The sequence below is a fragment of the Mauremys mutica genome, chromosome 11 (genome assembly GCF_020497125.1).
Source record: "Mauremys mutica isolate MM-2020 ecotype Southern chromosome 11, ASM2049712v1, whole genome shotgun sequence".
NCBI classification, from domain to species: domain Eukaryota; kingdom Metazoa; phylum Chordata; order Testudines; family Geoemydidae; genus Mauremys; species Mauremys mutica.
Window position 1 is genome coordinate 28,101,288 of NC_059082.1, and position 17,811 is coordinate 28,119,098.

Sequence of the window (17,811 nt, forward strand, 5' to 3'; positions counted from 1 at the left end):
CCACGCTCTGGTTGAAACTTTTGAAGAGATTACCGAGGCCGATTACCGCGACGTGATAGACCACATCAATGGGCTATTCCACATCTAGGCATGCATGCATGCAGCCCTAACCCCGCCTCCTCTCCCGAAACATTTCCATCCTGAAAATAAAAGCCGCTTACCGGTAACCCGCTCCTCTGCTTCTCCTTCACCAAGTACCAGCTGCTGTGACTGGCTACCTTCCTCCTGGCTTGAGAAGAGCTCCTGGCTGCATGCCTCCTGGGACTCTGGGGTGTCTCCCCCCACCCCAGTACCCTCACTCTCGGTTTCCTCCCCCTCCTCCTCCCCCCGCTCTGAAGTGTCCATCGTGGTCGTCGGATTGGCAGTGGGGTCACCCCCAAGTATCGCGTCCAGCTCCTTGTAAAAACGGCAGGTCGTGGGGGCAGCGCTGGAGTGGCGGTTTCCCTCGCGGGCTTTGCAATAGGCACTCCGCAGCTCCTTCACTTTAACCATGCACTGCACCGCGTCCCGGTCATGGCCCCTTTCCAGCATGGCCTTTGATACCTGGCCATAGGTATCATAATTCCTACGGCTGGAGCGCAGCTGGGACTGCACAGCTTCCTCCCCCCAAACACTGATGAGGTCCAGCAACTCGCCATTGCTCCATGCTGGGGCTCGTTTGGCGCGTGGAGGCATGGTCACCTGGAAAGATTCGCTGATTGCACTCCACACCTGTCTGAGCAAACAGGAAGAGGATCTTTAAAATTCCCGGGGCATTTAAAGGGCGGGTCACCTGAGGCCAGGGCAGTAGAGTTCCAACTGATGAGCAGAGTGGCTGAACAGGCATTCTGGGATACCTCCAAATACCTCTGGAGGCCAACAACAGCGCTTTTGGTGGCCACACTGGCGGAGCAGCGCTGCATCACCAGCACTGCAATAGTTATACCCGAGGCAGAGCAGGAGTACAGCCAGCACTGCAGCCAGGGAGATGCAGCGCTGTATGTGCCTTGCAAGTGTGAACGGTGAGTAAGTGGCAGCGCTGTAAACCCACCACCAATGCTGCAACTCTCCAGTGTAGCCAAGCCCTGAGGCAGGAAATTTGTTTATAAACAGAGGCAAGGTGATTAAGATAACAAAAGGCTTATCATTAAAGTAGATTAAAGATCCTTAGATGATCCTGAACGCACTGCCAGGCACTTCAGTTAAAAGATTGGAAACAAAGGGTAAAAATAAAAGGTGAGAATGGAGAGAGGTAAATAGTGGTAACCCTCAGGGGTCTGTACTGGGACCAGTCCTATTCAACATATTCATAAATGATCTGGAAAAAGGGGTACACAGTGAGGTGGTAAAATTTGCAGATGATACAAATTACTCAAGATAGTTAAGTCCAAAGCAGATTGCAAAGAGTTACAAAGGGATCTCACAAAACTTGGTGACTGGACAACACAATGGCAGAAGAAATTCAGTGTTGATAAATGCAAAGTAATGCACTTGGCAAAATACAATCCCAATTATACATACAAAATGATGGAGTCTAAATTAGCTGAACCCGTCCATAAAGAGATTTTGGAGTCATTGTGGATAGTTCTCTGAAAACATCTGCTCAATGTGCAGTGGCAATTAAAAAAGCTAAGAAACAGAATATTGGAAATAATTATGGAAAGGGATAGATAATAAGAGAAAAATATCTTATTGCTTCTATGTAAATCCATGGTACACCAACATATTGAATAGTGAGTGCAGATTTGGTCACCCCATCTCAAAAAGATATATTGGATTTGGAAAAAGTACAGAGAAGGGCAACAGAAATGATTAGGGGTTTAGAACAGTTTCTGTATGAAGAGAGATTAAAAAGACTGGGACTTTTCAGCTTGGCAAAGAGATGAATAAGGGGGGATATGATGGAGGTCTATAAAATCATGAATGGAGTGTAAAAATTGAATAAGGAAGTGTTATTTACTCCTTCACGTAACACAAGAACTAGGGGTCACCAAATGAAATTAATAGGCACCAGATTTAAAACAAACAAACAAAAGTATTTCTTCACAGTCAACATGTGGAACTCTTTGCCTGGGGATGTTGTGAAGGCCCAAACTATGAGAGGGTTCCAATCCAAACTAGATAAGTTCATGGAGGATAGGTCCAGTAATGATTATTAGCCAGGGTGGGCAGGGATCCAACACCCTGTTCTGCATGTCCCTCGCCTCTGTTTGCCAGAAGTTGGGAGTGGGCAACAGGGCAACTTGATGATTACTGTTCTGTTCATTCCCCCTGGGGCACCTGACATTGGCCACTCTTGGAAGATAGGATACTGGGCTAGATGGACCATTGGTCTTACCCAGTATGGCCATTCTGATGTTCTTATATAGAATGCAGATGCATCTGCTCCTCGCTGTAACCCACTAGATCCCACTCTCCTCCCAGAACTGGGATAGAACCCAGGAGTCCTGATGGGGTCTCTCTCTCCACAGAGTTAGTAGTAAAGTAAGACTATACATTAAAATTTAAAACCTAACAAGGGTCCCTTAAGCCAGTGGTTCTCAAACTAGGGCCGCTTCCTGCAGCCCCCATTGGCCTGGAGAGGCGAACTGCGGCCAGTGGGAGCCGCGATCAGCCGAACCTGTGGACACGGCAGGTAAACAAACCGGCCTGGCCCACAGGGGCTTTCCCTGAACAAGCGATGGCCCTAGTTTGAGAACCACTGCCTTAAGCAACTTGCCACAAGATGTCAAAACATGTTATTAGAGCTGAGTGGGCTCCTGTCAGCTAATTGCTAAGTTATCTGCCAAAAAACTAGAGCCTAAGGAGTCCCATAAATCATGGTTAAAGTTGCCCCCGCTACCAAAATCTGAAATGGCGCCCCTGATTTTGAGCTGTCAGGTTCATTGCAAGAGAGACTTGGGAAGACCTATGCAAATTTGTTTGTGCAAACTCATGATAGTAAATTTTACTGAGCTTTTCTGTAAGTGAAAAAAATCACAGATAATGTAAAGGCAGCATTTGGAATTTGGAGAGTTAATTAGCCAGTCAATTTTTTTTTCATAGAAAAAGAAACAATGAATGTAGTATGACAAATAGAAATAGACTGGAGTTCTTGTTAAATGCTTTGGGCCCGACCCTGCTCCTGTTGACTTCAATGGGAACAATACTACTGCTCTCCCTTTTTCATACTGAAATAAATGGAAATTTCTCTCAGTGTGTTTCAGTTGGAGCTTAGTGGATATCAGAGTCAGGTATTTGACACCTAACTTTAAATTCTTTAAGTATTTACTGGACCATGTCACTCTCTAAACTTGTGGTTGATTGGTTTATTTTTTGAGAGGAGGAGCGTGGAAGGTCTGGCTACCATATACAGAAGAAGATACACCACGTGATCCACACTGTGGTCATGCAAACCATAAGCTTTGCACATGAAACGTATATAAGCCCCAAAGTCCATAAGACTCTACATAAGTGCATACACAGGGATTATGTCAATGTTCCCTGAAATAACTATTAAAGTAATGCTATGATTTTTTTGTGGTTTGGAAATTGTCTGTTATGAGTCTCCTTGATCTGACATGCAGCCTCTCTCTAGTTTCTTTGTTTAACCGAGGTTGCTTAATGGTGGTTATTAGACAGCATGTCACTACCTCAATTCAAGCTTAGTTTACATATAGTGTAAGGTTATGACAGAAGCATGTCTTGCTTTACTCTTAAGATTTGCTTCAAGGAGGTCACTTGGAGCAAGATGGCTTGTTCTAGGAGGGAATCAGAACTCGGTTTTATATAGCGCCTTTCAGACCCTGGGTATACAAAAGCATTTTGCCAAGCAATGACTCAGTATTAGTGCAGTGACTGAAGTATTTAGTATATGCCAATATACTCAATACTATAATAGCTAACATTCTTAGCTGGGTAGCTCATTTTATGGTCTGTTGTATAATTCTATTATTAAGACAGAATTTCTAATGGTAATTGATTTCTATTAGCGTGTTCTCGAATAGTTCATACTATAGACGATAAGTAAATTTTTACAAATATACATTACAGCATGTCATTAGGGCTGTGACCATTACTGCTCCCAGTATCTCAATTAAGTATATAATTTAATACAATTTTTCATTACTTCTCCTGCTCATGGATCACAGAGTGCATCCTTCAGATCACCAGATTCCAGAGAGCCCGGTTCTCTGCCAATGATGTGGCCTGCTCTATACTATGGCTGAGGTGGGCAAGGGTGGAAGCCATGACATTCTTTCAGCATATGTGAGGTTGTTCAGGAGGACTTCTCCATCCAGCTATTGTTGGATCAAATGTATGCAGCTGGAGGGCTGATATGATCAAGAAGGTTTGAAGCACAGCCTGTAAACTCAAGAATGGCCATGCTGCTGGTATTTGTGGTATAGCTGCAGAGCTAATTGAGCACGGTGGGGATTCCATTTTGGGAGGGTTGACCCATATTATCAACCAAGAATGGATTCATGAGAAACTACCTGACGACTGGTGCCATGGGATTATTCCCCCATTTTGGAAAGGAAAAGGTAATGCTCTGGTGTGCTCTAATCACCACAGCATCACTTTGCCTTCCATTCCAAGCAAACTGTTCATGATGGTTCTTCTTGAGCGTGTTAAGCCCACCATAAGAAATCTACACCATCTACAGCAACTTCTGCTCAGAAAGACTCAAATTATAAAAATGTATTGGTATTACAGACACAACATTTTTTTAAAAAGCTTAAGGATAAGTTATTTAAAAATTTCCCTATCCCCAACATTTCCTGTTACTTCAACAAATCATAGAAACATAGAAATGTCGGACTGGAAGGGACCTCAATAGGTCATTTAGTTCAGTCCCCTGCACTTAAGCAGGACAAAGTGTTATCTGGCCCATCCATGACAGTGTTTGTTTCACCAATTCCTAAAAATCTTGAATGACAGAGATTCCTCAATCCAGTGCTAAACTACCCTTATATTGAGGAAGTTTTTCCTAACATAAATCTCCCTTGCTGCAATTTAAGCCCATTATATCTTATCCTGTCCTTAGTGGTTATGGAGAAAAATGTATCATTCTCCTCTTTATAACAACCTTTTACATACTTGAAGACTCATGTTCTCTCACAGTCTTCTCTTCTTCAGACTCTCCATTTTTCCCCATCTTTCCTCATAGGCCATGTTTTCTAGCCCTTTAATCATTTTTGTGCTCTCCTCTGGACTTTCTCCAATTTGTCCACATCTTTCTCCAGATATGGAACCCAGAACTGGACACAATACTCTATTTGAGGCCTTATCAGTGCTGAGTAGAGTCACTTCTCATATCTTGCTTACAACACTCCTGCTAATCCATCCAGAATGATGGTTGCTTTTTTTGCAACAGTGTTACATTGTTGACTCCTATTTAGTTTGTGAACCACTATAATCCCCAGATCTTTTTTTGCAGTTCTCCTTCCTAGGCAGTCATTTCCCATTTTGTTTTTGTGCAGTTGATTATTCCTTCCTAAGTGTAGTACTTTGAATTTGTCCTTATTGAATTCCATCCTATTTACTTCAGACCATTTCTACAGCTTGTCAAATCATTTTGAATTCTAACCCTGTCCTCCAAAGAGCTTGCAACTCCTCCCAGCTTGATATAAATCACAAAATTTATAAATGTACTCTCTATGCCATTGTCCACATCATTTATGAAGCTATCGAACAGAACTGGACCCCATGACAGATCCCCACTCGATATGCCCTTCCAGCTTGATTGTGAACCATTGATGATAATTCTCCAAGTATGGTTTTCCAACCAGTTATGCAGCTGCATTATAGTAGGTTATATTTCCTTAGCTATCCAGGCTCCTTCCCTCTTTGCAATCTGCCTCATGCTCCAGTACTGGCTGGACAGTCAAGCCCCTGTCCCCAAAGACTTTGGTTTCTCTCTCTCCCAGGCCTCTAGCTCCTTGTAAATGTAATTTCTGCTTAGGTATTGGACCCTTCCCACTGTAGCAGACAATAATGACTGAGCTGTATTGAGCACCAGTACATACAGGAATTGAATGCAGAGATGTCAATGCCCAGCAGAGAGGCAGGTGATCAGAAGTTGCTCCAATAAAAGATTACCTTGGCACCTTATCTATTCATAGCGTGAATCTACATCCATATACACTAAATAAAAATAAGGACCAAATCTTCACCTACTGCTGTAAACACATTTGAACTGAACCATTTTAAGGTTCCAAAGTTGTGAAAGCTTATAAGTTCTTTCACTTACGGTTTCCAGCCACAAGTGCCACAGTACAATGAGAAAGACTGTTCTGTGGTATTTCCAGCTGGGAGTGGAAGTAGACATGTAATAAATCTCATAAAGAAGGTCTGTTCTTGTGAGATTTCTACCACACTTTTGCAGACTCGGGAGGTTTGAATAAGCTTTATTTTAGCATTTGAACTTTTGGCTGCTTATCTGAACTATTTGTGGGTCACCCATCACTGATCTACACTTATTGCTGAATTGTGGCTTGGCTTAAAATATTTTTTTTAAGAGTTGCTTTAGGAAATTCGAGTGAAAGATACAAAGCCTGAAAATCTGGGAGTGCTCATTTCCATATCATTTAAAACTGTCCATCTAAATGCCCTTAAACAGAAACACGCCCAATCAAAAGGGAGAGAGGTTGCTGAATCACTAAAGTAGTATTTGACATGCAAAAATAAAATTTTTGGCCAAAGGGACAGATTTGCAGAGCACCCAGAGCTCCCACTGATTTCAACAGGAATTGCTACTGTTCAGCACCTCTGAATATCTTATGCAGGTGTCTAACACAAGGATCCAATTTGAAAAATTTGGCCTGTATATTTTTCTGATTCATGTAGAGAAGAATCCCGTTCCTTTTATTCTTTTCACAAATCTAACTAAATGCACTGCTGGCAGAGCTGCTGCTAAATTATGCCAGACACAGTAGCAAACATTTGGAAACCATTAATTAGTTCACTTACTTCCATACACAGAAAAAGTAACAAGCCCATTATTTATTATCCAACTTTAAAACAGTCACAGGAGAAAAAAAATAAAGTTTTCAACATACGATATTTCATCTCTAGGCTCTCACTTAACATTATTAATTAAAACAGTAACATTTAAAAACACAATTCTAGATTCAAAAGCTTCCTCCCAGCATGTTTTTATTTATTTTAACTTTTTAAAATAAACATTTTCAGCTATTAAAAAGAGTCACATATTTAATCCTGCAAAAATGAAAGTGTCAGGTTTGAGAAGAAAAAATAGAGAGATAGATCCAACTCGTAAAGATGCGCTTCATTGAAGTCAATGCAGCTATAGCAAGTTAAACCAGATGAGGATCTGGCCCAGCATGTTCTCAAAGGGCTAGTTAAGCTTTTCTGTCTTTGAGGATAAAATGCTTTTTTTCTTTCCCACACATAAAATATCACTTGAATAACATTTTACAAGGAATCCAGCTCTACAAGCTAGAAAAACAAACACAGAAAGGCACTTTGTGGTTTACACTACAGCAATAGGATACTTTAGCTATTAACTTCTGGGTTAGTCCACATAAGACTGTACATTAACATTATCCTGAGTGACTAGCAACTTCCTCTAAAAGTTTAAATGTTCTAAGATTCAGTGAGACATGCTCCCCCAAAAAATATGCCTCAAAAGTTAATTGCATTGGGTCCCTTTTATTCCATGGCAGTTAATTAGTCTGTGGAGGGACTGTTAATAACATTGCTTTCAAACGATGTCTTCTATAATATTCCATTGCAGCACTAATATTCTCTCTCAACAAATCTAATTGAAAAAGAAGGCTCGGTCTGGAGTTTTGTCATTCAGATCTGAGTAGGATTCTGATAATTTTTCCCAATTACGCTTTGAAGAGGTGACTCAGTAGTCAGTTTTAATTGAGCACCTCTTCCTACTCTCTGCTAGAAAATTTCTAAAATTTAAGGAGAACTGAATTTTGAAGAGCTGGAAAGTCTCTATGTCATCAAACTGAGTCACAGAGAATCATAAAATGATCCCATCATGGAATTAAAATTTATAGCATGACAGACTAGACACTGCAATGTTTGTGTTCATGTTACTGCACTGCCAGAACACATCATCACAGAGAGAAATGACAAGACCCTGGTGGCTCCACTAAATTCACTGAGTATGCTCTCATGTTGCCTCAGACAAAGCAGGCTGGTCAGCACACAACATGACCTCTGAACCAGAACTGTTGGACCCCAAAGTGTCACAGTGGATTGAATATCGCTGAGGAGTATATATGAAATCTTACAGGTACACCTCTACCGCGTTATAATGCCACCCGATATAACACAAATTTGGATATAATGTGGTAAAGCAGCGCTCCGGGGGGGTGGGGCTGTGCACTCCGGCGGATCAAATCAAGTTTGATATAACGCGGTTTCATCTATAATGCGGTAAGATTTTTTGGCTCCCGAGGACAGCGTTATATCGAGGTAGAGGTGTATTTCCTCTGAACGTGACTATCTGCCGGTGGGTAAGGACTGGCCAATGGAGTTAAGGGATGGAAGGACGAGGCCTACACAATGAACACTGAGTTTGACTCGTGTATGGATAAGATCTGCTATGTGACCCATAAGAGGGACTAAAATATTTTGTAAGTGCTAGCTATGCCTATCCTGTAAGTCTTAATGAAATAATATGTATATTACAACTATTAAACAAATTCCCTGGGCTAGATCATCAGATGGTGTAAATCAGCATCTCTCTATTGACAGCAGTTTGACCCTGCCTATGCATCACTGGAACAAAACATATATCCAGCTTCCCTAGGATGTGGAAACTTTGAAAGAACCTTTCTGGAGCTCAAAGGGGTCATTTCTATGGCTTTGTAGGGGTCAGATAATCTTTTTCTTGAATGGGCTCAAACCAGAACACCAAATCTGAAACCTCCCTACCCAAAACTACACTTGGGCAGTATCTGGATCCAAATTTAGGGACTCAGGCCTAACCAAAGCAAAACAATAAATCTGAACACACCCAATCTTTAGGGAAGTCTAGATTCAGATCAGATTCCAAATCTAGACTTCAGCCAACACTCTTTTCCTTTGTATCACTTCTTGAACCTCAAACAAGCTCATGAACCAATTAATCTTTTCTTTATCTGCATCTGCCTATGCCATAGATTAAAGCAATTCAGTAAAAGCACAAGTATCATAAAATATCAATCGTAAAACGGCAATTCTATTCTGTTGCACATAGGCCAAATTACTCAATTCTTATGTCTCAGAAGGGTGAATGAGACAGTTACAAAAAGCGGTGGAAAGTCTTACCCTGTCACTCCACTCCGTGAGGAACCAGCTCTTAGCACAGGGCCCCATGTCACAGTTTTCAATGTCATTTGGCCGTAGTTTCATATTACACTCCTCGTCATCAACAATGTCTCCAAGATTGCTGACACACTTTACGTCTCGGGTCCTCTGCCCCACTCCACATGGCACCGAACACTGTAATAAAACAGATTTTGCATCAGCACTACATTCAAGACCTAGCAACTACAGTCCAGGTCCAGCTGGAGATCATCTATCCATTTACCTCCAATCCCATGTGTGCAAAAATCTACATGGAGCTGAAGAAATACTGGTTGCTCAGAGGAAGATATTTCAGTAGTTCTATATATGTGGGTCTCATTCCAATGCATCATATAGGTGAATTTGGAAAGATAAAAATTAAAAATATAGGGCCAAACACTGCCATGACCATAAAGAACCTAACCACATTGGGACTGGTGTGGTTCTGCTGCATTGGGAAGCTTTGCTACAATGCACAGAAACTATCCCTCTGAGCTCCAGAAAGGTTGTCTCAAGGTACTCTGCATGCTTTTGAGCTGCACTCCTGGGCAGGAGATAAAGCAAAGAGTAACTCAAGGGAGCACAGCTGCTCCTGATCTTCAACTGAAAGTGGGGGGAAGACACCCCTTCCCTGCTCTTCTCTGGCCTCTCTGTATGGAGTGCTGCTCCATGATGATGATGATGCTGCTCCATGATGATGATGATGCTAACTCCATGATGATGATGCTAACTCCATGATGATGATGCTGCTCCATGATGATGATGATGCTAACACCCAGCTCTTACATAGCTCTTTTCATCCGTAGAAATCAAAGCACTTTACAAAGGAGATCAGTATCATGATCCCCATCTTACTGAGGCACAGAGAGATGAAATGGCTTGCCCAGGGTCACCCAGCAGTCTAGGAACTGACCCAGGAATAGAACCAAGGTCTTCTGAGTGCCAGGCCAGTATTCTTTTCACTAGGTCACACTGTCTGGAAACTTCCTTAAACCAGGAGTGCCATTTTTTCTAACCAGATCAAAGCATCTTTCATTTATGTTTCTGTGTTGGGGAAAATGGCACTGCACCAAATTGCTTAAGGTGCATTTTTAAAATCAGGGAGCTGTCTCCAAAGTGAAAACCTACTTGTACTCCAGTAACCTAACACAATAAATGCTCTATTTAAACCACAGAGTTTCCAAACTTAAATGCCTCTCTCATTACAGTAGGTCCTTTCCGCCTGATACCAAAGGATTCTTTTTTGGGGGAGAGGGGCAGGGGAATAAATCAATCACTGGATTTTATTTTGACTGCCATTTCATATCACCAGCTAAAATTACTAAAGCAGTATTTGATTTATAATATTTCTTTACTTTGCTTCATAGTACGTATTTTAAAAAAAACACCCATCCAAGCCTCTAGGTGCCCTTGCATTTAAATATTATTCAAAATACAAGTGAATAAAAATAAACACAAAAAAACCTTAACCAGGTACTGCTTCTTACCACCAACACAGACAATAATTAACCCTACATGGAATCAAACCCTGGGTAATAACATATGCCCCTTAACTATAAAAAAAGCCATTAGCAAGTCTTCCCTCCCTAAAAACACAGATAAATACACTGACCTTGCAAAGCACTCCGAATGATATTTTAATTAACTAAGTATACGTCTACCCTGTCCCTTTTCTCTATTCTCTATTCTCTCTGGTCTAAACAACAGATTTTAACTGGTCATAACCACATGGCTTGTTTAAATTGCCTAAGCTCACCTACTACCTATTTTGAAAGGTTTTTAATCAAAGCCAAATGTAATCCAATCACATCTGATTAAAGATCTCTGGAGGAATTTTTCACTCCACTGTAGCTTCCCTGAGGTTTCATGCTCCAAATGAACCAATCATTCCCATTTACCGAAGTCCACTCTGTTTGAATTTGCCATTCACTGCAAATCTTCAGCTGGCACGTGCTGGTTGTTTCTGGCTTCTCCAAGTGATGGCATCGGTATTGCTGAACCATCAGAGTACGATTGGCATACACTTGTCGGCACAGGACTTGTCGGTGCTGCATACCAAGGCCACATGTTTTACTGCACTCAGACCACTCCCCTATATCCCAGCTAACAGAGAAAAGAAAAAGGAGAACATAATAATGATCCACTGTTAATAAAGATATTGCCATATTGTAGACATTAATCTCATTTCAGTTCTGACTATAAGTGTTTGGACAAAAAAAGCCTTATAGTATCGTTTAAACCTCTGCATGTCTTTTGCTGAATACTGAAATAAATAAGATTTATATAGGGGACCCCTGCATACTTACAAAGGGGCTACTTGTAGGGTGAGGTGTCACACTATTAAATGTGCAAGAGTTGCACAACTGGGTACATAGTGATCAGAATGTATTTTTAGAAATTGTCTAGCAATATATATTATTTCTGATTATTTTAACAGCATTTCCCAAAACATGTAAAAGCAAGATGCCTGCCCTGAGGAGCTTACAGACTTTTTCTGGACATGACACAGGGAGAGCAGTAATAAGACAGTTGTTTGGAGGAGGAATGGTAGCTGAATCACCTAAATGGGCATTAACTTGCATATAAAAATAAACTGATGTGTGACAAACAATGAATAGATGCATTTCATTTCAGTGACAATAAGATTCCTTTCCATTAAGATTTCTATTAAGACTGTATATATGTATTTGTTTTATTAATATATATTTTTTCATTTTCATGTCATTTTTGGTGTCATGCTCAGGGAGGTGAGTGGATTGCTAGTACAAAAGCCCTTCACACTGTTAACTTTAAACTTGTTGTTGAGAATGAGGGCAATAGTTGTATAATTTATCATCAGCACTGTATGCATCCCAGTTTACCTGATTGACAGTATTCTGTCTGATTAGACAGAGTTGAATTAAAACGTAAAGCTTGAATTAAAGGTTATTAGGAAGAACAGCAGGAAACAAAGCTGTGACTAGAGATCAGATATCTCTGGGGAAAGTATTCCAAGAGTCCTTTAGAGAACATTGGATGGGCTATTATAGGGTTACCATAAATCCGGATTATCCATGTCTGGATTTTTGGGTTTTAAATAGCTGTCCGGGAGGACTTTGTAAAAATCTAAAAAGGTCCAGGATTTCTCTCCCAATGCAGAGCGCGGCACGGCTGACAGAGCGGCTGGGGCGGATTGAGCCGCTCGCATCACGGCCTCCAGCAGCCAGAGCCTCTCCCCTGCAGCCTCAGCACACCGCGCCAGCAGCGCTCAGGGCGGGGGGGGGAGGGCTGTGCACTCCGCAGGGAGCGCAGCAGCATGTCTGCGGCAGCGTGTCTGGCTCCACGTGGAGCCAGACGTGCTGGTCTGAGCAGCACGGTAAGGGGGCTGGGGGATTGGAGAAGGGGCAGGGGGTCTGGGGGAGCAGTCAGGGGACAGGGAGCAGGGGGGGTTGGATGGGTCGGGGGGGAGCTGTCAGGGAGCAGGGGTGTGGAGGGGGGTCAGGGCAGTCGGGGACAGGGAGGGTTGGATGGGTCAGGGGGTCTGGGGGGGGCCTGTCAGGGGATGAGGGTGTGGAAAGGGGTCGGGGCAGTCAGGGGACAGGGAGCAGGGGGGGTTGGATGGGTCAGGGGTTCCTGGGGGGGCCTGGCAGGGGGCGGGGTTGTGGATAGGAGTCAGGGCAGTCAGGGGACAGGTAGGGGGTGAGGTCCTAGGCGGGCAGTTAGGGTGGGGGGGGTCTCAGGAGGGGGCAGTTAGGGACAAGGAGAAGGGAGGCTTAGATAGGGGGTGGGGTCCCAGAAGGGCGATCAGGGGACAAGGAGCAGGGGAGGTTGGATGGGTTGGGGGTTCTGTGGGGGGCAGTTAGGGGGTAGGAAGTGAGAGGGAGTGCATAGGGGGTGGGGCTGCCCCCCCCCCCATGGAGTGTCCTCTTTTTTGAAAGTTCAAATATGGTAATCCTAGGCTATTACTTGGAATTGCCCACCTGGCTCTAGTCAGGTCACAGGCCTATTTTTCCCAGGCCAGGGGTCCTAAGATCAAAAATGACAGTAAACCTTAGAACTCCCTGCCTGGAGAGGAAGTGTGTGTGTAGAGAAGCTGACAGAGAGCAGCAGAGATTGCAGCAGGAGCAGTCAGTCAGAGACAGAGGCCCTGCAGGGTGTGTCTGAGGCAGTATAGGCTGCCTAAAGCTTATCCCTTGTCTCAAAGCTTAGGCAAGACCCTCTGTAGTGTTAACCCTTTTATCTGCTTGCTATATACCAGGGGTAGGCAACCTGTGGCACGCGAGCTGATTTTCAGTGGCACTCACACTGCCCGGGTCCTGGCCACCAGTCCGGGGGGCTCTGCATTTTAATTTAATTTTCAATGAAGCTTCTTAAACATTTTAAAAACCTTATTTACTTCACATACAACAATAGTTTAGTTATATATTATAGACTTATAGAAAGACACCTTCTAAAAACGTTACAATGTATTACCGGCACGCGAAACCTTAAATTAGAGTGAATAAATGAAGACTCGGCACATCACTTCTGAAAGGTTGCCAACTCCTGCTATATCCCTTGGGTGAATACACAGTGTGCTGCTTGGAAGGAGCTGTTCTGAGTTACCTTAATCAGCTGCTGATGACAGGCTCCCAGAGGGAAGTGCCTTGCAGGTGCCTGGTACATTTGGGCCTGGTAGAACGGGGTGGGGTTGCACCCAGAGAGGTGAAGGCAGCAGAAACTGTCACCAGTGGTGCACTCATGAGGGACTGCAAAGAGGTATAATGTATAAGGCACCATTTGCCCTGTAACAGTGGGAACGTAACCTGGTGATTCAGTCTAAAGTGGTGTTTACCGCGGAGCTCTGCTCTAGGAGAAGTGCAGGTACAGGCTTCTCTCTTGGAAAGAGCACCAAGGAAGAGACTACAGGAGAGATTGCAGTGCACCTCAACCATCAGACCCCTGTTGAGGATTGGCTGCATTTAACCCAGAGTAAATGACAGCCAATCTCTCCTAACTCCCTTATATCACATGGGATAACAGTGCTGGGATGGGGAATAAACTGCTATGGCTGCCACTTCCTTAGAAAGGAATAAAAACCACCTCTGACAGGGGAACCCATCAGCCGTCACAAGTGGAAAATACTTGAGATGTTCACCCTAAAGTCCTATTTAAAACAGCTACCCTCCTTTGTGCAAAGCTTCAGTGACACTGCTGCCTTCATTTTCCAGTGTATTTTCTGGCACTATCTTACAAGGCTGGGCATGGGAAGATGTTGCAGGCTTCTTCTTCTGGCGTGGGCTTGGTGCTGGTGTCACAATAGCTCTCAGACACCTCCTCATGAGAGATTCTGTTTACACAATGGAAGATTGGGTATCGCAACCCTGAAATGGCAAAAAAACAAAAACAAAAAACAAAGCAATAATAAGTAGTGCAGATAAAAAGAAAACATTCAACATACACGTGATTTAGCTACAACAACAGGATCTGGTACAGAAAACCTAAACACAAGAGAGCAACAGGATAAGGAAAATGGTCCAGATTAGTAGTTTATCCAATGTACATAAACACAAATAAACATAAGTGAAATCTGAATGCTTTGCTGCTTACAGCAATATGACAACTGCAGCTGCCTGCAAACACAAACCACAGCACAACATTGCAAGAGAGGCTGAGAAAATGTTGTGGTTTTGCTCCATTAAATGTTTATGGGGAGAAATGTGCCTAGCTTCAGCCTGTAGTTGATTTAAAAAATGCAATTTAGCAGCCTGAACACAGGACTGGGAGAAGGAACTGGTGTGGACTAATCCAGCCCCTTTGTCAGATTCCTTTTCTTTTTGCTTTTGGGCAAGTAACTTACCCTCCCTATTTTAGGATTATCATCAGGTAAAAAAGGATATAAAAATAATACCTACCTCAATGGAGTGTTTTGAGGCTTCATGAATTAATGCTTTAGGGATGACAAGTACTGGATAGATGTTAAGTATTATTATTTCTCTCCTTTTTTAACTGCTCAGTCTCTGTAGCTAAGTTTTGCACTTGGAGAGAAAGGTGGTGATTTCCTTTGCTTGTGTAACCTGTCTCTCAGGATGGTGAAAAATTCAGACCAAAATGCTAAGTGTGTCACTTCCATTATTCTGGTACAGAGAGAATTTTCACCCATTCCAGCAGCTCAGTGAGTCACACAGCTCTAGTTCTGAGGTCAAAGAAGACTTTGTACAAACTCCCTCAAAGCCCACACAGTTCTTTCTCATTCCTGCTACTCTGTTCCAAAGAAGATCCATGTCACACTTTTCTATCCCTGCCGGTAGCCACTTTATTCGAATTCTTCTCAGGAGCTACGCTATATTGGCTGAGCACTAGACCTGTGAAAATCAGGCCATTTTCAGTTATCTTAAGTGGGCATCATAAGGAGAAGCACCTCAAATCACTAGCAACTTTGGAATAGTGAGGCCCAGTTAGTGTGGAGACTGATGGGTGGGCAAAAAAAGAAATAATGCAGTGTGAAAATAAACCCTGACCTGAAAGGGAAAGATCCTGCTTAGGTTAGAGGTAAGTACGTTTATACCCCAAAATGAACCGATCACAAACAAAACACATAATTCAAACAGGAATGCAGCTAACTTGTTTACCCTTCTTTCCACAGACATATCCTGATATGCTGTCCCTATCTTAATAACTCTCCTCCCCAAATTTAGGGTCTGATCCTGTTTCAATTGAAAACAATGGAAGTTTTGCCATGGACCCATGTGACAGCTGGGGTAGACCTTTGTTTCTGAAGTAAAACTAGGGTAAAACTATACTGACTCACATTTAGGTTAACAGCTGCTGTGCCTGGGAATTTAGGGAAGAACCGTATACAACCTGAAGAGTAGAGTCCCCAATTCATTATCAGACACACAGACAACTACTAGACAATGTTTATGTTTCAGCAAGCAGACTCTTGTTGCAGCTTTCCAGTGATCATATTGCATATCTCCCACCCTTACCCAACACCAGCTGTTCTTCCTGATGTATCAGGTTTCTTGAAGGCACAATCCTCTACAACAGTGTTTCCCAAACTTGGGATGCCGCTTGTGTACGGAAAGCCCCTGGCGGGCCAGGCTGGTTTGTTTACCTGCTGCGTCCGCAGGTTCAGCCGATCGCAGCTTCCACTGGCCGCAGTTCGCTGCTCCAGGCCAATGGGAGATGTTGGAAGCGGCGGCCAGTGGGAGCTGCAATCGGCCAAACCTGCGGACATGGCAGGTAAACAAACCAGCCCGGCCCGCCAGGGGCTTTTCCTACACAAGCAGCGTCTCAAGTTTGGGAAACACTGCTCTATAAGAGAATTTACATCCTGAGTAAAGAGAAGCAAATCCTTACAGGAAAGAAGTGAGAAAGTGGGGCACAAGATGTTAGAGTTGCAGCTTAATTCCTTCCTTCCATCACCAAATATGCTTGTGTCTATTTTAGAACCAAACTATGGGCCCACAGTGCAGCAACCTGCATGGAACTTAGAGGGAGGAGTACAGGTTGCAGGAGGCACCAGAATGCCAGTCTGTGTGCAAATGGCTAGAATGCTAGCTGCACCTCTGTAAATAGTTCTCTTAACAAAAAGTTGGTTAATTGTAGAAACATGGAGTCCCCTCCTGTTATTACCCAGCATGTAACATATGAAACACGCACATGTGCAGAGTTCAAAGCTGCATGACTCATCGTAAAAGTCCAAATGAGTCACATGACTAAAAGCCCGCACTACTCTGAAACTGGATAATTTGCTGACCACACGCAGCTGTCTCTTTTCTTTTGGTGTATGTGGCAGGAAGGCGTGAACAAAAGGGTAAAACTGTAATAGCAACAGCTTGAACATCTTGGCTAATGTGGTATAAGTTAGAAGCCTATTAATGCTAAGAGTCCATCGATACTGCAACTGGCTTACATGATTGCTGACAATGCAGATCTTATGCCATTGGACTGAATGCTTAGTCTGCTCCAGCTCCTTCTATATCTAATTATACACTTGAATCTGCTGTCTAAGTCTAGCATCTGTTGTTAACTAGCCCCACATTCCTACCTCCCAGTATTCTAAATCTCAATTTTAATGGTAACTTTTGGTGATTACTTAAAAGTTTTTAACTGTGTTAACAGATTTTCTGCAGACTCCTGCATCTCATCCCGTATTTACAAAACTTACGTTTTTCTTCATCTAACCAGGAGATTGGCTGAGAGAGAGAGAGCGCGCGCACATAGTACATTCAGATGGCTATTTGTTTTAATTGATCTTGCACTAAAGTTTTGTAATAGCTTTAACTCACACCCATGGTTTAAATAAAATAAGTGTGGTTCTGATTAATGCTGTTGGCTGACATGCAGCAAAATATGGCATTTGTAATAAAGGAAATTAAAAGCTTACACGTCTGCCAAATTTAAATTCATTCAGCAATATATTTAAATGAGAAGTTTTGCATCTGAAATGCTAATTTACAATAAAATTGCATACAGAGCCATCGTCATTCTTCCAGTTCTAGTAGAAAGTAGGTAATTTAGCAATCAGCAGGGTGCTTTAGTCATTAGCTTTCTTTATGAATTTGCTTTTTCAATTAA

The 17,811-nt window shown here is 42.7% G+C and overlaps 1 protein-coding gene across 7 annotated transcripts in view; it reads right to left on the reverse strand.

The window, feature by feature from the left end:
* THSD4 (thrombospondin type 1 domain containing 4) overlaps positions 1–17,811 on the reverse strand; it is a 645,198-nt gene that overhangs the window by 42,212 nt on the left and 585,175 nt on the right. For all 7 annotated transcript variants that reach the window (XM_044980124.1, XM_044980125.1, XM_044980123.1 and 4 more), the window contains 3 exons: positions 14,483–14,612; positions 11,169–11,373; positions 9,253–9,426 (listed from right to left, as the gene is read on the reverse strand). In XM_044980124.1, coding sequence (XP_044836059.1) covers positions 9,253–9,426; positions 11,169–11,373; positions 14,483–14,612 — 509 coding nt within the window. The remainder of the gene's footprint in view (positions 1–9,252; positions 9,427–11,168; positions 11,374–14,482; positions 14,613–17,811) is intronic.